Source organism: Magnolia sinica, chromosome 10, assembly GCF_029962835.1.
Source record: "Magnolia sinica isolate HGM2019 chromosome 10, MsV1, whole genome shotgun sequence".
NCBI lineage: Eukaryota > Viridiplantae > Streptophyta > Magnoliopsida > Magnoliales > Magnoliaceae > Magnolia > Magnolia sinica.
In genome coordinates, this window is record NC_080582.1 from 84,010,295 (window position 1) to 84,036,483 (window position 26,189).

The 26,189-nt window shown below is 41.9% G+C and overlaps 1 protein-coding gene across 1 annotated transcript; it reads left to right on the top strand.

Moving 5' to 3' along the window:
• The first annotated feature begins 9,933 nt into the window (after positions 1-9,933).
• Positions 9,934-12,522, top strand: LOC131217220 (RING-H2 finger protein ATL43). Its single transcript, XM_058212069.1, has one exon. The coding sequence runs from the start codon at positions 10,255-10,257 to the stop codon at positions 11,515-11,517; it is 1,263 nt and encodes a 420-aa protein (XP_058068052.1). The 5' UTR covers positions 9,934-10,254; the 3' UTR covers positions 11,518-12,522.
• The last annotated feature ends 13,667 nt before the right edge of the window (positions 12,523-26,189 follow it).

Sequence of the window (26,189 nt, forward strand, 5' to 3'; positions counted from 1 at the left end):
ATGAATTGCTTTGGGAGGAACCAACGAGCCTACACATCAACAAACATTACAATTATGATTTATAAGATGTGGGACCATATTCTAGTGATTAGACCCGTTGGTCTGACGAGCTTCATCATGGACGAAATGTCTAGAAAGATCTTAACCTTATACATAAGCGGTCCACATTCCAACGAGCACCAAAGGGTTGGGAACTTCTAATCTGGATTACTTTTGAGGAATCTACCATCTAACGTGGGGTCCATCAGATTAATGGTTCTGATAGGCTTTTCATGTCTGAAATCATGTGCATTCACCTAACCATAGTTAGTGCAATTTTCTGGCTGACGCGCACCTTAAGCTATACTCGCTCTGGTTTTGTTAATCCTCCCCGCGACTATCAATAGGAGCATACATTTGCATGCATACGTGATAGTTCATTACACGTGTGGGAGATCCAAACCTTTCATCAGTCAGGCCCTAACGTGTACATGCACTTCTGTGGCCCACCTTTAATTTCTCGTGTGCTGAAATTACAAGGTTTGCCAGCAAAGCTCTTGTGCCACTTCTGCCACACGATGTGATGATCTAAACGGTTCATCTAAAAGTTCAATTGTAGATGAGTCATCGGGCAAAAATATCAAGGTAGGAAACCATCACATGAGAGAGTGTGTGTGTGTGGGACCTACCTCTTGAAGTAGGTCATGGTCCCACACACATGAGTCCATGACCCAAGGGCTCGGTATTCCCTCGGAAGAAAAGCTTCTAAACTTCACTCCCCAAGTATAGGGTTGTGATGTAGTAATAAACTCGGTGAGACCGAGGTCGAATCCACAGGGACTGAAAATTGTACGTGATCTGGAACTAACTAGATCTAGAACTAGCAAAAGATGTAATCTAAATAGAATTTAATGGAATAATTATGGGATAATTATAGAAAATTTAAATAATTCAGGGAATAAGAAACTAGGGATTCAGAGGATCCACTTGTAGAGATCAGGGAGATCTTTATGCCTGCTTCAAAAATTATGAAACTTAAACTGAACTTCCTCTGATATAATTTTCAAAGAGATGAAAGGTATATGAATTAGAATGGATTCCATCACCAAACCATGCCCAGGAGACAAAGTAAATAACAGAATTAAACTAGTTACCAACCAACCAACAATGTATGAAGATCAGGAAGGGTACTGTCATCCTACCATGCCCATAGAACAATGATGAACAACAGGGCTTCCTGACTTCATAACATAAAAAGGGGAAAGAAATACTCAAAGCCATTGCAAACCCATTGTAATTTCAGTCACAACAGACCATTAATGACTAAGAAAAATATTCCTTTAATAATCAACTAAAATCACATTCAGTTCATGAATTTTAAATTACAGGCACAATATAATCTCCCATTTCGCTACAGGCTTCACCTCTTAGCCCTAGCCAAGAGGTTCAGCCACACACAGGCATGATGCGGCTGGATCCCTTAAACAAAGTAAAATAAAATAAAAAGAAAAAGAAATAAACAGAAAAAAATACCAAACTCCACCACTCTTTCTCTTGTGCAAGCCAAACCTGTTGCTCACGTCCACCAAGCTTCTCCTTTTCTTTTCCTTCCTTTCCTCCCGTCCTCTCCTTTTATCCTTCCTGCAGATGGAGGCTGGAGCTCGTTTTCCGCGGTGGAGAGTGCGCAAGAACTGTTTACGCACGGCAGCATGCGCAGCAACAGAAAATGCAAAAAGGACTCGCGTTTCGATCGAGATTGCTCGACTATTCTTCCAAATATCTCAAAAAAGACATCATGGATAAGGTTAGGGCAATATATTGGACGGTCTGGATCATGCATCCGACCACCACCATGAACGCACAATGGCCCACAACGGCCGGATTTCACGGACGTGTAAAACAGAGTCAGCGCTTCTTGCGCTGGCTGTCGGTGGGACCCACTTATTGACTTCGACTGATAAATCCACTCCGTTATTTGGATTCTCGACGAAAAACTGGTCAGGAAGGGTGGGTTTTCTTCAAATTATGCATGGCCCATTGGACCAGATCCATTCACCGTCTATCTTTCTTTTGGACGATCAAAATGAATCTCCGGGACCTTTTGAGAATTTGCCACCTAGGCATGCGTGATATGGCCCTTGTGATTCTCATGGACGGTCCAGATCTGTCTTTTGAACGATGCATGGGCCCCACAACTCAAAATCGGAAGGCTAGCATCCGTCCGTTACACGGACGCTGGAGTCTTTTGGAAGGAGTCTCGGTCAGAGACGGAACGAAAATTTTTTCATTGCCGTACACAGCTAGTGCACTTATGCACTATGCACACCGGTCTCATATGGGGTCCACATATGATGTTTTCGCGAAATCTGCACCGTTCATCTTCTGAATCATCAAATTTAAGGGGTTGATACCAAAGTTAAAGCATATCCGAAGATTAGGTGGGCCCAGAATCAACTGTTTATGGGCTGATCTGACAGTTGTGCCACTTCCAGAGGCATCTAATGGCTGAAATTTTACGAGTACGGTTAATTTATGGCCCTCAAGCCATGTATGAATTTCGAGCCAAACTGATGATGGAAACCCAGTGATCTTGCATTCTGGCTGACTTTCAGGCCGCTTGAACTTCAGATTCTCGATTTTCGTGGATCCCTGACGTGTAATTCCGTCGATCTTGGTCCTCTGGAGTCCGTCCCATGCTCTGGTGTCATCAGAGCGTTAAATCCATGCTTTAAGCACCCTTTTTCAGTCCATGCTCGTACATACACTCTGCATTACAAACACGATTAAATCAGGCCATTAAGCGGTATCATGCTTGTAAATCTATGCAACAACTGGGTCTGATATGCAATATTTGACCTTCAACACTAAACGAAAAAAAAAATAAAAAATCAACTTAGTTACAAAGGATGGTTGGGTTCGAATTGATCACGTTCTATTGCGCTGCATCACGTTAGGTTATTGGCACAAAAATGACCAAAATCTAAAATGCAAGATGTCCCAACACATAAAAAAATTAAAAAATTAAAATAATTGTGTGCATAGATGGCCCACCATTGAAATCCTATTATGATCTGTTTTCATATATAGCCCATATGCCTGTAATTACATCTTTCCCTCGGTCTCATTTTCATTTTTTCTCTTTACTCTCTACACGCAGCGACATATATCCTCATATTTAATACACACACACACACACACAAGTCCTATCAAAACTAGCTGACACAACCTAACTTAATCAAAACCTGACCAAACCCATTTTTAACTAGACCTAAAGGAGGTCTTAATGCATGCCTCTGCTATAGACACTTTACATTTCAACAATGAAGTCTTGGATTCGTGACGCAGTGATGAACGTGACAAGGTCGATCACCGTCTTCAAATTCATAAATTACTAGTTATAGTAAGTGTTCTATTCAACTTGACCACATTAATCTCCTAATTATTTTAAGCACTTTTCATGTTGGACACAACTCCTAAAGCCCGCCAGGGGAAATGTTACAATCAAACCAAAATTTACTAAAAATAGTAAAAACTGAAATAAACAGAAAATTTGACTGTCGATCTGATAAAATCTCACAAATTCGACGTGGGCTACCCAACATATCCGCGTTGGTTGGCTAAAGTAGTTGTCCTACCTCAAAATCATATATGGTATGTCGAGTAACTCATTCCGGTTTGCGAGATCTACCTGTTTTAAGGTTCTGATGGTCTTGATGACTTTCACCTCCGATCGGGCCTTCTTTGGTCTATCTTGGTTATGAAAATGTCCGTGACTTGCTCTACATCAATTCGAGTGCTCATACCAGGCCTATGTAGAAAAAAAAAAAGAAAAAGACCTAAAAGGTTAAACCAACTTGACTCAATTTCTTCACATGTCCAAGAAAAGACCATGAATTGGTTAAAATCAGGTTTGATCCATCAGATCTCATAAGTCCAAATCACTGCTAACAACCCCAACAAAGGGTGGATTGGAGGGCAACTATCCATGTCCTATCTCAACCAGAAAAGGAAGTTAGTCATACATCAATTATTGCAACCACCCTTTTTGAAAGCACCATTTGCCTACCTCTACATTTCTTCATTTAAATTTCTTTATATTGCTGTGGATGACGATAAGACCTATCATTTCTCTGTGAACAACCACTTTTCTAGAAAGTTAAAAAAGAAGAAGATTATTATTTGAACGAGTACGAGATATATAGCTAAATGCGTACAAAGGCCTTAATATAAGTAAGCTCTCTACATTTGGCACTTACTCGACTTAGAAAAAGCTTTTCCATTCACTCTCTTGTGGTATTTTATCATAGCTTGTTCTTGGTGCAAATGAGTAGAATAGCTTGAGTTGCATCAGAGTATTGTCAATGCGGGGATGGACAAGCTAACGAACTAAGAGACCTATGACATGCAGCATTGTTAGAAATGTTGTGATTTAACTTTAATCAACAATAGAGGAAATGATTTTTCCTTAATTTGAGAATTTTTGTCGTTTGGATTTTTACAAAGAGGTCATCACCTTTATTTATAATTTTATATCTCTGACATAAAATACGAGATGACTGATGATGCTGTTTTATGGTCGTCTTAGTCATACCTTTGAGATCCTGCACAAATGAAAAATTAATGGAGACCCTGGCTAAGACAAGGGACCCTCTGATGCCAAATTCACACATAAAATCTGAGTCCATACATATGTCAGTGTTTTTGTGTGTACTTTTTTGATGCCCTCCTTGGATAGAAAGCTATCCTATTTGGCAAGTAGTTGTTTTTTGAGATCCTCGGCACGGCTCCTAGAACAACCTTAGCGATAAGATCATCTGGTCAGAACTTGGGGAGGTTGCACTAGATGAGGTGGTTAAAGGTCTAAAGCCGTCCTAAGTTGGATGTCGGGTCGCAATTAAGGTCAACCTCGATGCGTACTAGCCAACATAGTAGTTCATCGGCTAGTCAGAGGTCATTACAAGCTCCGTTTTCTTCAATGATAATCGGAATGTCACAGGGCTTGAGCCTGGTTGTCAGAGCTGGAGGGTCACTCCAGGTACACTGTAGTTTTTCTCACACAAATCATCCATGGTCAGTCTCTCTTTATCTGTAACAATGACTATTATCTAATTAATTTAGAAAATTTAATTACTATCTAAACACCTTTTTTTTAACTTAGCTACAATGACAGAAAATATAATAATTGCAACTGTAAAAAAAAAAATAGAATTAACATTATATTCTTGATTTTAGATTTCTTAGATGCCATCGCATGGGAAATTTACGCTGGATAATATATGTAGATAAGGATATTACATCTATATAGAGCATGCATCGACCATATGCAACTGTCAAGTTTTATCTTGTTGTCCAACTACATCTTTCCCACCAAACATACCCCGAAGATTCGTCTAATGATGCTCACTTGGAATAAAAGTCCAGGCATATCCGCTCATTATGTGAACGGTACCGTTGGAATTAGTGGACAACAACACGACAAGTACAACTGAGATTTTGAAATGCAATTGCAATACTTTCTTGATAAATAAACGTACTTATATTCTCAGGACAATATTTTGATATTTTTGGAATATTAGCAATTTTGAATTTACATGATCTTTTTGATGAAATGATCCCAATACTAAGGCTTTATTGGGTTACACTAACTATCATGAAATTTCATGACACGTTACATGAAATTAGATTAATTAATCATGAAATTTCATAATATCTCACAAAATGCAGCCAATGGTAAAAAATATTCAAAATTTTAAATAAATTACAAATTATGGCTTTGCTAACTGCCCAACCCTCCTGATGTTAGAATCATCCACAAACCTTTTGAATAACAGGTGGGGCGGTCCATCGCTAATTTAAGTTGTTTATTCTTTATATAACTAGAGACAAGCCATGGTGCAACGTTCATGACAATCGGATGCTGACGGCTCTATTTGATTGTTTATTTTCACTAAAAATGTATGGTAAATGGGTCTTTATTACTCCCTAAGTATGTTTAATTTTTGTGAATATCTTTGTTTTGAAAATTAATATGAAAATGACTTACTTAAATTTGTGGGCCCCACTATGATCTAGTGAGATATCCATGCTGTTTATTTGTTCTACCTGAACATCTCAAGTCATGAGCCCAAAAACGCCGCAACTCTAAAGCTAAAGTGACCCACACCACAAGAAACAATGGTGGTAAAACTTACATAATTGAAATATTTTTTCTTCCTAGAGATCTTAAGACTGTTTATTTATCATCTAACTTGTTTATAAAGTAACATGGACATAAATAAGAGAAAAACACAAATATCGGTTTGATCCAAAAGTTATGAAACCCTCAAAAAGTTTTTAATGATAGGCATTTAGTTCCCACTGTTTCTTGTGATGCGGTCCACTTAAACTTTAGATTAGCCTCATTTTTGGGTTCATACCCTAAAATCAACTAGCAAAATGGATGGACAACATAGATAATTCAAACACATCACAATAGGCCTCACATGAACTTCACATTCCACATTAAGTTTTACCTTGAGAATGGGAAATAATTATTAATAGTCCCCAAGCATCTGACAATGGTGTGGAAAATGGACAGTCAAGATTAAGCAAATAAACGAAATTAATCCAATCATCTTAAACCATTCATTCCATAAATCCCATGTTATGTTATTTACAAATATGAAATAGCAGTTTGATTGGATGATTCTAACCATGAGATCTATTGCTTGAAAAGAACATCGTAACAAATGCCTTACTATGAATGGTAAGTATTAAATGAAGGGTCTCCATCGATGATCAGACATCCCATGTGTCACTAAAAAAGTGGAAGACAATAGCAAAAATAACCCTATAATTATAAATTGTAAATTATTTATTAATATATTAATTTATAATAAATCTTTTAAAATTTTTATTTTTAGCCAAAATTTCCCAACCTCCGAGCTTCAAATGAGATTTGTCATTACGATGGACAACCAACGGTCTACATCAGCATGGAAGTGTGACCCACCTAAACGAGAGGAACTGCCGGGATATCTGGACCGTATATCTGATGGCCCAGTTGATGCGTAGATGATGCAAAAAGCCAAACAGAAACTACAATCCTAAATACGACTTTCCCATGCATGATTGGAGGCCGCCAGAGCGGCTAGAATTTCCCAACCACCTGATGTTTCGTACTACTGTATGTCCGTGTTAGAATCCACTAGCCAGATTGTCTTTATCATCTGACCATTAAGTGAAGTGGGCCCCACCATAGATTAGCCGCGACCGACAAATCTCCAGCATGATTGAAGCCGCACTTTGTTTTAACCGTTTGTTTGAGAGCCACTGATCAGACAGTGGGGTCCATTTTCTTCCACACGCACTCACACACCCCACACGTGCCTGCTGGAACCCATGGTTAGTGGTCAGTGTTATGTGGACCCTACCATGATGTATGTGTTTTATCCACGCCGTGCATCCATTTTGAAAGATAATTTTAGTGATTAATCCCAAAAATGAGTTAGATCTAAATCTCAGGTTGACCACACCATGGGAAAACAGTAGTGATTGGATGTCCACCATTAAAACCTCCTACGGTCCACTGTAATGGTTATTTGACATGTAACCTGTTGATTAGGTCATACAGAATTGGATGAAGGGAAAATGTATATATCAGCTCTGACTTTTGTGCTCTTGCGTGTCCGCATGGTGGTGCATCAAATCAACGGCTCCGATTGCTGGAGATGTGTTCCAGGTAGGTGGGTTAAGACGTTGATGATGTAAGTCCCCTTGTGGGGAAACTGTTTGATAGTGCTCCGGACCACCAAAATTGCAGTCTGCAGGTCCTGCACTACCACCCGCTCTTCATGATCGTAACCACTCATCCTGCAGATCCCACCGTGAACCTTGATAAATATTTTTTTATTAAAAAAAAAAAAGAGAAAAAGAAAAATCCCAGAACTCTGCTTTAATGGGCGGTTAAGATTAAAGAGTTTCAACGGTTCGCCTCCTAGCAAAAGGTGTCCTCTAATTGGCTCAACTTTTGCATGGACCATAAGTTATGGCCCCCATATGAATGGTTGTGATCATCTTGACCGGTGTCCAATCAGGTTGGACAGAGGAATTACAGTCTCACAAACTCATGAAGACCACCAAATCGGTCACATACAACCACGGGTAATTTTTTACGGTAGACGCGACCATTCACCTGTTTTTTATTTGACCCAAACAGAAACTATCGTACCAATCTAAACCTCTACATGTAAGACAAAAGTATCCCTACTATTTCCACTGCTTTACCCTAAAACTATGGCTATTTTTATCCAAAACGCTCTTTAGGCATAACATAAGTTTTTGGCCTTTCATAAAAAAAAAATAAAAAAATAAAATTAAAAATAAATAAATAAATTAAATTAATCCCTTAAAAGGTTAGTGTCTACAGTGCTAATTTTTTCTACAACCACTGCAGGTTAGCGTAACGTGTAGTCTCGAGCACAAAAAATCAGGCCAGTCCTTCACGTAGATCCTCGCGTGAAGGTGGGCCCCACCATGTAGGTCCTCTCATGCCAAAAATATTTAAAAATAAGACGAGTCAAACCTGCAGGCGTGCCCCCATACAAGATCGCGTACTCCTGAAGACTACCAAATCAATCACCTAGAACCGCTGTAGGTTAGCTTAACATACAACTCGTTTCAAGCGCGAGAGAATCAGGCAGTCTGATCATATAGATACTCTATAATGAAAGTGGGCCCCACCATGTAGATGCTCTCATGCAAAAATAAAAAAACCCAGTCAACTTCTCAGGCGTGCCACCCGTACAAAAACAATGGACCGTTAAATCTTACGGAGAACTTTGATGGACGTGGATTGGGTACTACCCCGCCCGTCCCTAGCTAAGAACGGGGCTCCGAGGGGTCACTGTTATGTATGGGTCTTATCCACACCGTCCGTTCACTTTGTAATATCATTTCAGGGTGCAAGCCCCAAAATGAGGCAGATCTAAGGCTTAGGTGGACCACACTACCATAAAAAAGTGATAATTTCATCCACCGTTGAAACCTTCCTGGGCCAGACCTTGATGGTTAATTTCCATCCAACCTATTCATAACGTCACATAGACCTGGATGAAGGGTAAAAAGCAAATATCAGCTTGATCCAAAACTTCTGTGGCCTCCAAAAAGTTTTCAACAGTAGGTGTTTAATCCCCATTATGTAGTCCCCTTGAGCTTTGGAACTGCCGCATCTTTTGGCTTGTTCATAAAATGACATGTAAAAATGGATGGACGGTTTGGATAGAACACATACATCACCGATGGCCCCTCAGAGCTCCTGTACGTTACTCGTTGGAAAATGGTGGGCTAGTACCCAATCGGCGTCCAACTTTGATACTCTGACTGAGTATGATGGATGATGCGCAGGCACTGAGAAATGGTAGACATGAATCAAAATCTGAACTGGCCAAATGACGGGACCATGTTTAGATGTATGGTAAACCAAAAAAATACACTCATTTGATCATGTGCCAATCGAATTGGTGGAGATCAACTTGACGGCTGAAAAAAAAATAAAAATCCAACGGTCCTCTTTCAGCAAACAAACGTCCAAGAATCAGATGTCAAAGGCTGTTCAGCCAATCTGATTTCAGGAATGGGATTGTACCGTTTAGTCAGTTTCATTTGAGTTAATTTATCCCACGTGTGTAATAGTAGTCTGCCTGCATATCAAGGTCATAAGTGGCCAGAGTATCAATTAACTCCCCATCAAACCAATAATACAGTTCACGTTGCTCATGTGGCCCGTGGGCCCCACCATAAAGATCACCTGGCGCAAGCAATAAGCTCGGTCGTCTTACCGCAAGCCCCACCTAACAAACGGCTCGGATCTCGTAGTGGGACATGAGCCAGAGCTGTATGTTAAGATAACCTGCAACCGGCCGCTAGTGGTCTTGTTTTTTTCAGTTTATATATAGTTTTTCAGTGTATATTCTCAGATGGGCGGTCTCGCGGTTTCCGCGGCCGGAATCGCAGGAGAGAGAGAGAGAGAGAGAGAGAGAGAGAGAGAGAAGCTTGTTTTCTCCATCAGAGCAGGTAAGAGTTCGCAAGGAGGATGACGAAATCGCCTATCAAAGCCGTTAAAAGCGATCCTCCCTCTCTCGTGTATACACCCAATCAAAGTCAGTTAGTGCCTTTTGTCTTCTCTCCTTTGTATTTTCTCTATACACTCAACTCTCCCAATAAATCCCTCTTCCCCTTCTGAGAAATTGAAGAAAAACCCATCTCCATCCCTCCTCCTCTCTCCATTTCCCAGAAATGGGTTTTCTCACAGAAACCCTTTTCTGGATTCTGTTTTCTTTCTGTTCTGTACTTTTAATGGCGGAAGACACTGTAAAAAATCCATCAACGGCCTCAGATAGCATTCTCTCACCAAACCCATCTCCGCCTTCCGCTCAGCCTCCCAAATCCAATCTTGCTCCTTTCCGCCCGAGTATCGCTGTCATCGTTGGCGTACTCACCACCATGTTCTCCATCACATTCCTCCTCCTCCTCTATGCCAAGCACTGCAAGCGGTCCTCGGGTGGGGGGAGCGGATACGGGTCAAATACCAACTCAGGTTTCGCACCATCCACGGCCCGGCGGAACTCGGGCATCGACCGGGTCGTGATAGAGTCGCTGCCCGTCTTCCGGTTCAGCTCGCTTCGTGGGCAGAAGGAGGGGCTAGAATGCGCGGTCTGCCTCAACCGGTTTGAGCCGGCGGAGGTCCTCCGGCTACTGCCCAAGTGCAAGCACGCTTTCCACGTCGAGTGCGTTGACACCTGGCTCGACGCCCACTCGACCTGCCCGCTCTGCCGCTACCGAGTCGACCCGGAAGACGTCCTCCTGGTTGAAGAAGCAGAACCCATCTCAAAACCGGAAGAAGAGACCGGGGAGGAGAAAGCCGGGAAGGCGAACCGGTCGCGAACCGGGACGCCGCAGCTTCAGACCGGGTTCATTCGGGTGTCGGGCCGGCACTCGTCCGCGGGAGAGAAATCCAGCGGCTCGCGACCGTTCGATCCGGACGCGCGCGAGGCGTCTTTCAGGAGGTCTGTCGATAACGGGAGTCTGAAGGGAGAGGCGGTCCGCCTCGGATGCTTCGACCGTGCCGGACAGAAGGACGGGGCGCTGCTAACGGGCGCCGCGGGGACAGCCGACCGCAAGCGCTTCGAGCACCGCATCATTATTTCGGATGTGGGTTCGTTGCAGCGGCGTCGGTGGAGCGATCTGAAGCCGTCGGATCTTTTATTCCTACGGTCGGAGATGATCCTGACAGACAGCGGGCGGTACTCGCTATCCTGCGCCAGGGCGCCGTGTTCGTCAGCCACGTCATCCAAGCACCCTCTGCAGCTGCAGTCGCAGAGGCGGGAAGACGTGCGGCTGAGCGTGGCAGATGACATTGATGGAACCAGTGGCAGGAGCGTAATAAATTCGAGATGCGTGTCCGAAATCACGGGCTTGAGCAGGCTCCGCCGCGAAGAGGAGGAGAAGGCCGTGAAGAGATGGTTGGGTTTCGAACCACGTCGTACCGGCAACAGCTAGTGTGTCAGGAAAAAAGAACTGTTGGGGATTTTTTTTAATCGAACACCCTTCGCTATTCGTGGGAATTACGATCCTGGCACTGCGAAGCGTGATAGAAAGGACCACGGACAGGAGCCCGGGTCGAGAATGAGAGAAGCTTCAGCTCAAACGGTTCGAATCACGTGACGGACCGGCACGAGCGTCTCGGAAATCCCAGTGCGTGCACTTTTGGCAGCGAGAGAGACGCGATTCATACTCGCGAGAGTTGAACCTGGATACCTTTCTTCCGACACGTTCATGCCTGATCGGAACCGTTCATCGCAGTCTTCAACTAGCCTTAACCACGGGAGTAACCGACGGCTGGTAATAATTGGCAGGAAGTCCACATCATCCAACGTACGTGATCGACCAACCTGATTACTGGGTACTCCTAATTTCAAGCCAGGAAAACTGTCAAGTGGGCCCCACACGATCTGCATGGAGCCTACAATCGGAATGGAGACTTGAATAGTAAATAGTTACTCGCGCGAGTAGAGCAGAAATACCCCTACTTTCGAGGTGAATTAGTGACTGCGAACTGATTACTTTAACTTCCAAACCGGGCGTATCGTAACGTGCCGTATCGGCATGGGGAGGCCTTCGTATCGGATCGGGTTCGAAGTAAAAGACAAAAAGAGCGTCTGTTGAGATTTCTTTTATAAAAAACGGCGACACATGGGGTGTGTGTGCATTGCATGGGGAGCTTTGGAGGCGATTTTCTATTATTTTTTATTTTAGTATATTTTTTTTATGGGGGGGACATGGAAGGGACGTAACGTGTCGGGTGGTATCGTGTCGGCTTCTTAGCGGAACGCCTTTGTCGGGTTCGGGGCTGGGATATTTTTGGTGCGTTTGGAACCGTCGTTTTCTATTTTGATGAGGCGTGTCTTTGGTTAGGATTGTCGGTTGAAAAGTAAAGGGGTTCGATATTTATGGTGATATGACTCTACCAAAAAAAATGTACTACGTGTTTCCGTTTTTCTTGAAGAGAGGGGGTTAATATTGTTTGATACTCTGTCAGATGGTGACGGTTCATACACATGCACTCATAAATTGTGCTCATGCTACGAGTGGAGCTCTTATTGGACAGGCCAAAGTGTGGGACCCATTGTAAGGTGGGTCATAAAAGTTAAATCGATTGAGGGATGCTGATTCTGGTTGTTGGATATCTCTTTGCTGGATCAGGGCCTTTGAATATTTCTCATCTTAACTGTCTATTGGATGTCTTCCATTGATAAAGCTAATTTTTTTAATTTTTTTTAATTATTATTATTTAATCCCTGCCCCACTTGAAGTGGCTACAATTTGGACGGTTTATTTTTAGTGATGTAACGTGACAATATAGTCTAGAGGAAGAGGAGTCCACTTTCAATGGGTGCACAGCACCGAACTCATATTCATTGGAGCGAATTCGCCCATGTCATTCTGTGGCACTGAGATCTAAACCGTTGATTTCGTGTATTCAGTAACGCGGCCCAACCAGGACTCAGATTCTGTAGTGACCCCTCCGCTAATGAGGTCGCGGTGCTGTGGACCCCACCATGATGTATGTATTTTATCCGGACGCTGTTTGGCTAGTTGTCGGTGCCATGTGGACCCCACCATGATGTATGTGTTTTATCCACGCCGTCCATCCACTTTGAAAGATAATTTTAGGGCTTAGATCGCAAAAACGAGGTAGATCTATATCTCAGGTTTGATCCCAAAAATGAGGTAGATCTATATCTCAGGTCTACCACACCATGGGAAAAAAGTACGATTGAATGTCCACCATTAAAAACCTCTTAGGGCCCACTGTAATGGTTATTTGATAAGGCCATACATATTTGGACGAAGGGACCAAAAATATATCAGCTTTGATCCAAAACTATTTTTGGCCCCCCTAAGAAGATTTTGGTGGTCGTTCAATCAATACTATGCAATCCCTTTGAGACATGGATCAACCTCATTTTTGGGCTCATATTATAAAATGATATCAAGAATGGGTGGACGGCATGCATGAAATAGATACATCATGGTGGGGCCCACAGACCACTAGCCATGGGCTACTTGTAGGGAGAGTAGTCAATCTGTATCCATTTCATCCATGCTGTACATTCATTTTCTCGTATCATTTTAAGGTAAGAGAAAAAAACAAAAAACGAAAAAGACAGATCCTGATTTCAAATGGGCCACACCACAGGAAACGTTCCTAATTGAATGCCCACTATTAAAAACATCACAGGCCATGTTAAGTCCCAACTTGATGAATGTCCTATATTTTTTTTTAGGAGGTGTGAGTACACCCTGGTGGGATTTCACCACCTACGGATACTCGAACCCACCCTTACCCTTGACTGGGTGTTGAAACTCCTGAGAGACTACCATCGAAGCAAGAGGATTCTGATACTAACGCTGCTTGAAAAAGCAGTGAATGATCATTAAAATGTAAAAGATTTTTGTATGGATCAACCTGATTTTTGTTTCTTCCCTTCATCCCAGTCTGATTGGCCTCATCAACGGCTGGGATGGCAAATAAACATTCTATATCTACTTACTGTAAGCCTTGAGAATTTTTTAATAATGGACATTCAATCACCACTGTTTCCTGTAGTGTGGTCCACCTGAGATTTGGATCTACTTAAGTATTAGGATAATGTCCTAAAAGGGGCTGAAAAACCATATGGACTGTGTGGAAATACAACTATTAATCAAGGTGGGGCCCATGGTAAGTGTAACACGCACTTATGAATTAGATGTACCTTATATTTAGGTAATGGTAAGAAATGAGGAGGCAAAATAGAAGGATAGTACGGATTAAACGCATACATCATTGTGGGGCCCACAACACGGACCAGGACCGATCACGGACTGTTTGGGTCACTACCGAATCTGAGTCCACCTGACCAGTACAGCCATTTAATTGGTGTCAGATTAATTAATTTCAGAAGAAAATAAATGAAGTTAGCATTAATTAAGAAAAGGCTTATTTAATAGATAATTAACATATTCCAAATATAGAAATATTTACTCAGGGACGAATCAACAGATGAGCCTATCGGATGTATGGATAGGATCATCATACACGTTTGACAAGTGTACGGTATAACTATCTGGAAGCATAAAATGCCGGATGTGGATTTCAGTAGCCACTCCCTACTGGATGGTGCTAGGTGAGCCCCACCACGATCTAGGTGTATACCGTCCATCCATTTTTACAGCTCATTTTAAGGTCTGACCCCAGAAGAGAGGAGGACCAAAATCTCATGTGGACCACAACATTAAAAAAAGGTGGTGATTGAACACACCGGGAAAAAAAAAAAAAACTTCATCCTACCTACAAAAGTTTGAATCAAGCTGGCATTTGTATTTTTCCTTCATTTGGGACGTCCATTTCTTGCCAAAGCCTTTGGCAAAAAAATTAGGTGGAGCCCCCCTTCATGTTGGTGAGAAATCAACTTGCACATATGTTTTGCAAGCTCATTTAGGCCATGCAACAAAAAATGAGCTCATCCAAGATCTAAGTAGGGGTGTACATCGAGCCAAACTGAGTCGAGCTGGCCTCAACCCGGCTTGGCTCGAACACTAGCTGACCTCAGCTCGAACTCGGCTCGGCTCGGTTTGGTCAGCAGCTCAATCCAAATCGGGCCGAGTTCAAGCCAAGATCGAGCTGAGTTCGCCATTGAGGCATTTCCACAAACACACGAACTGCAACTTCAAAAACATATTATTTTACAATCAGAGGCAATGATTTTATAGGTGTTTTATCAAACACCTTCTATAAAAAACAAAAAATTAAGAAAAAAAAAAGAGAGAAAAAAAATATTTGTTTAATGTACATACCTTGCTTGCTACCGGCCAAACCTTCCTTGCCACTAGCCCCATTTCGTTGAGTCATTTTATCAAACAGTTGGTGAGCAACATCAATGGCAAAGTAACCGAGTCACTAAACTGGTTCGATCCGAGCTGGATTCGATCCGAGTTGAGCTAGGGCCTGCTCGAACTCGGCTCGAACTCATTTTTGAGCTCAAAAAATCAACGCAACTCGGCTCAAACTCAGCTTCAAATCGAGTTAAATTGAACTTTTTCGAGTTGAGTCGAGCGAGCTAACCAAGCTAGCCCAGTTCGTGTACACCCCTAGACCTAAGTGAGCCACACCGAGAGTAAATTGGGGTACAGTTGAAACCTTCCTCATATCCACATTGATGTTTACATGCCATCCAAACTGTTTATAAGGTCACCCTAGATGAATTGAAAATAAAAAATCTTAACATGATAAAACCCTTCCGTGGCCATGCAAATATTTCAACGGTGGCCCACTGTTTCCTCCCGTGTGGCCCACTTGGGTCTTGGATCCGGCTCATTTTTCATTGCATGTCCTAAAATGAACTCAAAAAATGGATGCCCACTGTTTCCTCTCGTGTGGCCCACTTGGGTCTTAGATCTAGATCATTTTTATCATGTCCTAAAACGAGCTCGAGAAACAGGTGGATGGAATAAATTTCTCACAAACATCACAGTGGACCCCACTTACATTCCCAGCGCAGGAACTTCCCGCTAAAGGCTTTAGTCGGATATCCGTGTCCCTTTATCCTTGTCTTTTTTAACCTAATCAACAGGTTGGATGGCAGATAAACATTATAATGGGCCACTGAGAGTTTTTAATGGTGAGAGTTGTCTCACCACTTTTTTCCTGCTGTGGGATCTACCAGAGATTTGGACCTGGCTCAAAATTGGGCTCATGCAATAACATATTGATCCACAATGAATGAGCAGAGTCGATGAAACACAGACATCACTGTGGGGCCCACAGAGTACCGTCCTGTAGCCTAGTTGCTACTGAAAGTGTCAGTGGGCAATCGCCTTCCGAAAATGCCGTGCCTGAAGACGCAGAGATGGGAGCGGTTAAGGTGCGCCCCGGACTCACCCAAAATGACCCTTACCGTGGGGCTCACCTTGATGTATTTATTCTGAATCCAGCCCGTTCATCTGTTTTCTCAGATCAGTTTACTGCATGAGCCCAAAAGTGAGGAAGATCCAAATTCAGGTGGACCATATTAAAGGAAACAGTGGTGATGAAAGCCCTACCATTAAAAACTTCCCCAGGCCTGATTTAAAATAAGAAAAATATTTTAAAACTTTTGCGGCCATTAATAGTCAAGTACTATTATTTCTTGTGGTATGGTCTACCTAAGAATTCAATCTGCTGCACTTTTAGGCTCATGCCTTAAAATGATCCGGCAAAATGGATGGATGGTGTGGATATAGAATACGTGGCCACATCTAATCCGCTCCCTGCAGTTATAGTCTTCCATTTTATTACAATGCTGGCAGAGTATGATCATCTGTACGCATGCACATAATTACTGCACCCAAACCATCTAAATCACTGAGGTTATTAAGAATTCATCATGGACCAAAGTTCACATTGTCATCATTATTGGGGATAGGTGCAACTTGGTAAGGTTGGGTCAGGTTGAGCTAGGACTAGGGTTTACCCTATTTATCTTTGTTGTTGCCCTTTCTCATGAGAACCGATCAGAGTAATCTACATGTGATTTGAATGGATTTGCTAGCATATCTAAAGATGTGTAGAGATGTATAAAGGTGAGTTTTTGGCAATACAATTGGAGTACATTAAACAATGCCATGTTATTGTTTTAGGGGTCGATGGAAGAATAATTGTGAAAAAGTGGTTATAAGACATGGCAGAAAGAGAAACAAAGAAAGCTATGAAATGTCGAGCAGTTATAATAATGGTTAGAACATGAGAAGTATTTATAAGGTTAGGTAGTATTGAATAGTTATAGCAACTGTCAAAACATGAGAATGATTCAGATGGCTAAATTAAATTATAAATGACAAATGAATTCAGTAAAGTAAATCATCTCATACCAACTAAATCAAGCTCCAAACATTATCTTTAAGAATCAAGTAGTTAATATCTTAGTTGTAATTTAGGTCTACGCTCGATATTTACATTTCATAGTATAATTCGTAGCATTAATCGAGTAGCTGGTATCTTAGTTGTAATTTGGGTCTACGCTCGTACGCTAGATTTAATTATTCATTTGAAAAATTGTTTCACAATTGTTCTTCATGATCGATTGTAAGAATCATTTTCTCATTTATCTTTTATCTGTTTTGAAAGGTCCTTTCATATGGAAGTCAAAGGTGTAATCCATCACCGGCTGACAAATCTTACCCTCTGAATATTGCTTGATCATATTTACACATCAAGCAAGTGGCTAAATAGGTGGCTGATCTAATCAGATCTTAGTCATACACTACATGTCTGCCTATTTTAATACTTGGGCGGATAGTTGTTCGGTTTGAATTAAGCCACAAATTTAATATTGGCATACCCGCATTACAATTGCTGAAAATCAACAGCAACAGTGTTTAGCATGCTCGATGAGACTCTATCTCTAATTTACCAGTGTAATATTACCAATTGAAATTATGAATAGAAGAAGTAATTAAATTGCTTTGAACTGTACCAATTCCTGTCAATGACGTACTGGTTTAAGCAGCCCCTGAAGTATTAAATTTGAATAATAGCCCAACACTTAATACTGGGTATCGAGAAGGAGCATCTACCTCCCGGACCGTTCTCTTGGACAAGATAATGGTCGTGTTTCGATATATACAATTAAGTACTCAACATGTCCAGGAATATGAAATGACGTAAGTTGATCAGTTTTGTATTCAAACGGAGAATACTAACAAGTATATATCCAACCAAACTGAGGCCATGCATCGATTAATGACTATGATGGCCGAACGAATGCCATCGACAATGTAATATACTTTTAATGAAATATAATGTTGAAGGAAGTTTTATCAACAAGGTGGCTCAGCCACTGCCTATACCTCCTCTATAGAGGAATCCATTACTAGTCTCCATTCAAGAGATGCGAAAATACTCCACCTTCCGTTGAATTCAAATGATCAAAATGAGAGGTTAGAAATTTCATTCCTAAAAATCAACAAAATGATATTGAAAAATGAAAGGATGGCATGAATAGCTGTTACCCAAGTAACAAGTAATCCTACTCTCCCAAGTTGCACCACCAATGGTCCCCAAAGGAAGAGGTCACATGCTGGTCTAGTAGCAGGACATGTGGATCACATGATTATATAAAAGGAAATCGGATTGCGCACCGGGTAACCCTAGCGTTCTGATAACCTCTGTGCAGCCCACCATGATTTATGTGTCTTATCCACCTGTTCATCTTTTTACCAGTTTATTTTAGGGTATGAGCCCAGAATAGAAGTATATCTAAAGCTAAAATGAGCCACATTACAGGAGACAATGTGAATTGAACACCTTCCATTAAAATAGTTTATTTTAGGGTATGAGCCCAAAATTGAAGCATATCTAAAGCTCAAATGGACCACACCATAGGAGACAATGTGAATTGAACACCTTCCATTAAAATCTTAACGGGGCCCACAAAGGTTCTAGAACAAGCTTATATTTGTCTTTTCCCTTTATACGTGTCTTTTTTTACCTTATGAACATGTTGGATGACAAATAAACATCACTATGGGCCCGAGGAAGGTTTCAACGGTGGACATCATGATCCCCACTGTTTCCTGTGGTGGGGTCCACTTGAGCTTTGGATCTACTTCGATTTTGGGCTTATTCCCTAAGATAAACTGGTAAAACGGATGGACGGCGTGGATAAGCCACATACATTCACGGTGGGCCCAGTAGAGTTTACCCAGTAAGGTAAAGAATACTGAGTTACTCATTATGCAATCGGCTTCCCAGTATAAGACCCACTTCAGGAAGTGGGGCCCACCTTGGGTAAGCCATGGGCCATCCTCATTTGTCTGTAGAGATGCTCCAGGGTCCATAGATCGATTATTTGTCGCCGATCCTAGGTGTTTGAGATGAAAATGATTCAACGGTCCGAATCCAATAAACAAACGTCCATCAATCGGAGTTTAGGATCACCCAATCAATTTGACGTTTTGTTGATGTTCTGTGCATTGTAGGTCCTGCAATTTGGACAGTCCACATGGACAACTCCAGAATGCCTGTGTATTACCGTCCCACTCTGCCGGAGTACACGTAACTCCCATTGTTTTAAGCAGTGCGTACCACAATCAAGCTATGTTGGCTCACCACGTTGTCCACCTGAAATCCATTCCGTCCATCAGGTTCTATCCTAGAATCTAGGCCGTGGAGCCAAAAATTAGCCAGAAAGACAAATCAGGTGATCCACACCACAGGTAAATTGTAGGTATGTAATGCCAACTATAGGTTTGTGTGGGGGCCCACTATCCTGTGTATCTTCAATCAAATGCATTCATGAGGTGTGAAGCTCAGAGATAAAGTATATGACGAAAAAAAATCCTGGTCCAAAACTCCAGTGGGCCACACTGCATGAAGTTAGAGGTTTTTAGTCGCAATTGTACATTGTTCCCATTGTTGTGGCAATTGATCTTTTTATCGGCCTAATGTTTCAGCTTGATCGTGAATCTAAGGGGTTCTAATCTGATAGACGGGGTGGATTTCACATATACATTAAGATGGGCCCCACAGAACTTAGCTGTTTTACGCAGTGTGAGAAACAAGTGGGGTAGACGATTACGGTCCGGATGGGATGTGTCTCATTGACTTTGATAGAATTTTCAATTCTATCTTCTCAAACGTTGGATTTTGATCTGGACTGTTGCTGTTGTTTTTATACTGAGGGAGAACAAACAAGATACACGGTCCACGTGAATGGCCCATCTAATGTACGTTTATTTATTATTTTAATGCTACGATGGGACAATGCACGTGACTGATGTGTTTGGCATTTTTTTCTATAGCAGGTGTGCGTTGCTGCTGGTGATGTGTTACGGACATTTTACTGCAGCTGACAAGGGACGTGAACTTTCTATAGTACTCATTGTAGGGAACCCTTCCGCAATAAAAGGCTTTTGTGGGGCCCACTTTGATATCTACGTGATATCATATTTGTCCATGATAAAAGACTTTGTGGGGCCATCATGATTTCTAAGTGATATCGACACCACAGGAAACAGTGGGGTTAGGATGTCAACCAATGAAATCTTCTTGTGGCCCACCATGATTTCTACGTGAAGCTGATGCCACAGGAACAGTGGGGATGTATGCCAACCAATGAAACCTTTATGGGGCCCACCATGATGTCAAATGCCAACCAATGAAACCTTTATGGGGCCCACCATGATGTCAATGGGATGAAGGAAAACACAAAATAGCGGTTTGATCCCAAATTTTGGTGGGCCTCAATACGGCTTGTGGTTGGGTTTCAATCCTAGAGAAAGGGATTGGCTACTAACCGTGCCACTAGCCAATTGGCTAGTGGTTGGTGCCATGTGGGCCCACCATGATGTATGTGTTTCATCCATGCCGTCCACCCATTCTTCCATGTCATTTTATGGTATGAGCCCAAAAATGAGGTTGATTCAAGTCTCAAGTGGGTTGCATGGTGTTGATTGAATGCCCACCATTAAAAAATAGGGCCGTACACAAACTAAGTTAGCCAGCTAGCTTGCTCCACTTGACTCAGAAAAAGTCCGTTCGACTTGGATCAAAGCTGAGTTCCAGCCCAATCGAGCTAAATTTTTGAGTTCGAAAAAATTTTGATCTAAGTTCTAGCTTGCTTGAGTTTGACACAATTCGGATTGAACCAGTTTGATATTTCAATTATTTTGATATTGACGTTGCTCACTGATTGTTTGATAAAATGACTCAACAAAGTGTTGGCAAGTGGCAAAGAAGGTATGTGTATGAAACAAATACCATATTTTCTTGATTTTGATGTTGTCAACAAGATATTTAATGAAATAAATGTGAATCGTTGCTATTGTTCTACATAAAGTAAAAAAATTAAAAATGGGCTCTATGTGTTTGTGAAAATGCTGCATAGGGTCAATCTTAACTCAAATTGGCCCGAGCTGCTAACTGAACTGAGCCGAACCGGCAAGTCAGGCTCAAGGATTAAGCCAAGCCAAGTTTGAGTAGGGTCAGCTAGTGGTCGAGCTGAGTCGAGCTATGCCAAGCCCGACTCGGCTCAACACATGTACACCTCTGAGTGAAAATTATTTATCGGGCCACGAAAGTTTTGGATCAAGATACACACACGTGTATATATATATATTCCCTTAATCCAAGTCTGTATGACCTAATCAACGGGTTAGAAACCGTTACAGTGGGCTCTAGGAGGTTTTTAATGGTGGACATACAATTGCTACTGTTTTCCCATGGTGTGGTCCACCTGATATTTAGATCCACCTCATTTTTGGGATCCAAGCCTAAAATTATCTTTCAAAATGGATGGATGGTGTGGATAAAATACATACATCATGGTGGGGTCCACATAGCAGGTGGCAGCGTCGCTAGCCAAACCGCGTCCCAATCCCTAGTGTTCCCTCTGATGTGGCCCACTTCAGATGTAGATGGGTCTGATCTTAAGGCACAACCATAACCGTCCAACTGGTGGGTACGAAAAGGACGGTATAGTCACGTAGACAGGCAGGCGGTACGGCATTGTAAACGTGGAATACAAGTTAATCAAATTAAACCGTCCAATCCATGGGGTTTATTTTGGATAGATAACAAATCAAAATTGATACTGATTGGATATTCTGACAAGGCGATTGATAGAGATTTAATGGACGGTTGTATTGAAAAGTATTCAAAAGTACAAATTGGATAGATCATTGATGGGAGTTTAGGATGGCCCACTCCATTGGATTTTGAGATGATGACGTACAGACGGTGTTTTTCGCACTTTGTACTATATACTGCGTGTAAACCACTAAAAGGGGCAATGTACCGGAAGCGGATTGCATGTCTGCCATCAGCCACCGACCGCCCCTAGTGTGTTGATGTCATCAAGTTCCATAGGCCCCACCATGATGTATGTATTATATCCACACCGTCCATCCATTTTATGACATCATTTCAGGCCATGGTCTTAAAAATGAGGCTATATGTATTATATCCACACCGTCCATCCATTTTATGACATCATTTCAGGCCATGGTCTTAAAAATGAGGCTATATGTATTATATCCACACCGTCCATCCATTTTCTGACATCATTTCAGGCCATGGTATTAAAAATGAGGCACAAGCTCAAGTAAACCATTCCATAGGGTCCTTACTCTTGCTCTTGTGGTAGACTGTCGGGAGTTTCAACACCTGGTCAAGGGTTAAATACCCATAGGCGGTGAAATCCCACTAAGGCGAGAGTGTGTGGGGGTGTGTGAGCGTGTGTAAAAAAAAATGAAGGAGTGGGGATTGAACGTCTACAGTTGAAAACTTTTAGTGGCCACATAAGTTTTGGATCAATCTGAATTTTTTTTATTTTTTATTTTATCCAGGTCTATGTGACTCCATGAACATGTTGGATGACAGATAAACATCAAAGTGAGGCCTGGGAAGGTTTCAACTGTAGGAATTATTTTTCCCACTGCTTTATGTGGTGTGATCCATTTGATCTTTGAATTTGATTTATTTTTTGACCTCAAATAGACCGACGGTATAGATAGAACACATACATCATGGTGAGGCCAACAACTTGGTAATGTCAAAACACAAGGAGGTCGGTGTTGCGTACCAGGCAATCCGCTTCCCAACGGACCCGGCGGGCACTGATTCGGTAGGGTGCACACCTCATCCCCACCTCCTTGATGTATTTTGGAGCAAGGTCATGAAATTTGTATTTTTCTTTATCCAAGTTTGCATGACATTATTAAAATTTACAGGTGAGTTTCACTGTTCATCCTTGAGGATAACATTTTAAGGCGAGTCCAGGCACTGATTCACCTGGCCACACGTGTGCGAAATAGGAGCCAGTGATTAGGTGGCACCTGCAGCCATGTGGCCTAAATTTGTGTTACGTGAGGATAATAAAAAAATTCCTGCACAGTATGTGTTAGAATTAGGGGTGTACACGAACCGAGCTAGGTCAGTTAGCTGGCTCGATTGGACTCGGTTCGAAGTTGAGTTTGAGCCGAGTCAAGCTGATTTTTTGAACTCGAAAATGATATCGAGCCGAGTTCGAGCTAGCCCCAGCTCGGCTCAACTCGGATAGAACCCAACTTGAATTGAACTCGGATCGGACCGGTTGGGGTCTCGATTACTTTGATATTACTGTTGCTCACCAAGTGTTTGATGAAATGACTCAACGAAGTATGGCAGGTGGCAAGAAAGGTATGTAAACAAATACCTTTTTTCTATTCTTGATTTTTTATGTTGCTTAGAAGCTATTTGATAAAATACCTATAAAATCGCTGCTGTTGTTTTACATACAGTGAGATTTTGAAGGTATAGTCCATGCGTTTGTGAAAATAATGCACAAGCGAACTCAGTTCGAAATCTGCTCGAACTAGCCTGAGCGGTTGACCGAACCGAGCCGAGTTGGCCAATCAAGCTCGAGGACCAAGCTGAGCCGAGTTTGAGCTGGGTTTAGCTAGTGGCCGAGTTGAGGCCAGCTCGACTCGGTTCAACTCGATGCACACCCCTAGTTAGAATGTTGTTGGTCCAAAAATCAGGTTGATCCAGTAATCAAGTGGGCAACACCCCAAGAATTGGGGGAGATGGGATGCCCACCATTGAAAATTTCGTGGGCCCATCGTAATGTTTACGATGCCGTCCAACCCGTTCATACCAGATAATGGGAAAGGCAAATAAAAGCCTGATCCAAACATTGGTGGGCGTTTCAATCATAGGCCCAGATCCACACTTTTCCTTGTGGTGTGGCATCCAAGTTTTCCATCAAAACCGTCCACTTGATAGTCTAAATAGAGAAGGGGACATGTTCCAAAAATCACACTGTTTGAACATTTCTAGCCTTTCAATCAGTGATATACAAATGGATACCAAATGGTAGTCAATCAACGAAAGTTTTGATTAGGGGGTAATCAATGACTGGGATCAGGTCACGTGTGTAGTTTGAGATCGAAGGCCTGTTTGTTTTCCTATTTACCATAGTAAATAGTGGTAAATAGGTAATTATAATATGTTTCTATTGTTTGGAAGAGAGGAAACATGTAGGGTAATTATGTCTCGCTTTACATAATTTACTTTTTGAAAAAAAAAAGAGGGCTGGAATGGAATGGCTGAGTGAAAATTTTGGATCTCACCATGGTGTATGTGATCGATCCATGCTGTCAATAATAAGCAGATTATAGGCTCAATTGGACCACACCGCAACAAACAAGGGGATATTGACATCCTCCATTGAAATGTAAAGCCATATGTGGGTCCCACAATGATTTGTATACGTGATCCAACCTGTTCATATGATCACAAAGACATGGATGAAGGAAAAACACAAATATCAGCTTTATACAAAACTCCTATGGCCCACAAGAAGTTTTCAATGGTGTGTGTTTAATCCCCTTGCTTCTTGTGTTGTGGTACATTTGCACTTTTGATTTACCTCGATTTTCAGTTTATGCCCTAAAACGAGTTGTTATAATGAATGGACCGCTTGGATCAGACACATATCATGGTGGGCCCTGCAAAAATTTGAAAATTTTTATTGACATTAGTGTCAAGTCAAAGCGTACTGTGTATGGGCAGCTACGGTGTATTTATTATGAAAAATAATGAATCTCAATCCAAACCACACAAAAAGTGGGCCCCATTGTAAACGGAAGGTTCCTACATTGTTTGCACTGCTGTCCGATACGAGTATGTAATTCCAGCATTGTTTGCACTGCTGTCCGATACGATACGAGTATGTAATTCCAACATTGTTTGCACTGCTGTCCGATACGAGTATGTATTGCCCCCATGTGTGACATATAGTCCATGAAGGAAACGGCTGTATCAGCCCCATATAGGGGCGATATATCCCAAGTTGGAGGTGAGCATTCAATACACCAAAACCGATTTTGAAACTTGAAATCTGACCGGGGCTCTCAACCTCTTAGGTCCGGGTCAGGTACTATATGACCGTACCTGGGCAAATGGGGTTCGGGTCTTGCCTTTCTAGGTGTTTTCACGTTCGGCTCTAGTCTTTTAGGACCTGGACCCGGATATGCTTTTGTTTGGGTACCCATCGGGTATTAATTGGGTCTTTAAATTTAAGCTTCAAGATGAGTTATGGACAAATAAAAGGATTTACATGGTCAGGCCCACCTAATGAATGAATTAGGTTATACAAACATGGGTCACTTTGACATATTTTTGGTGTATATAGTAGTATTATGAAAATTAATTGGACGCAACGTAATTAGATTAACCCAATTTTAACCGGGTCCAAGAAGTTGAGACCCAACCCAACTGTCCCGATTTGTCAATACGTCCGAAAAAAGGGACCAGGACCCTTTAACATCGGGTAGTGTCGGATGCCCATGGTTTAGGTTGGACATGGATTGTGTATAATTAAGGTGGCGTTTGGTTCATAAAGTTATTTTGGATAAGCTACCTAGGTCAAAAGTAGCTTATTTTGGTTCCTACTCGGTCAGCATTGAGTATGCTTGGTAAGCAACGTATCAACCAAAAAAAAAAAGAGTATATTTTGTTTCCAACAACATGAGCAATTATCCACTATCCATCATGTAGGGCTAATCTTTGATGTGGATCATTCCATGTATGATCCCACCTTTAATGTGGGTTGTCCATCACACGGGCCCACCATGGATGTGGGGCATTCATCACCGTGTCCCGACTTTTA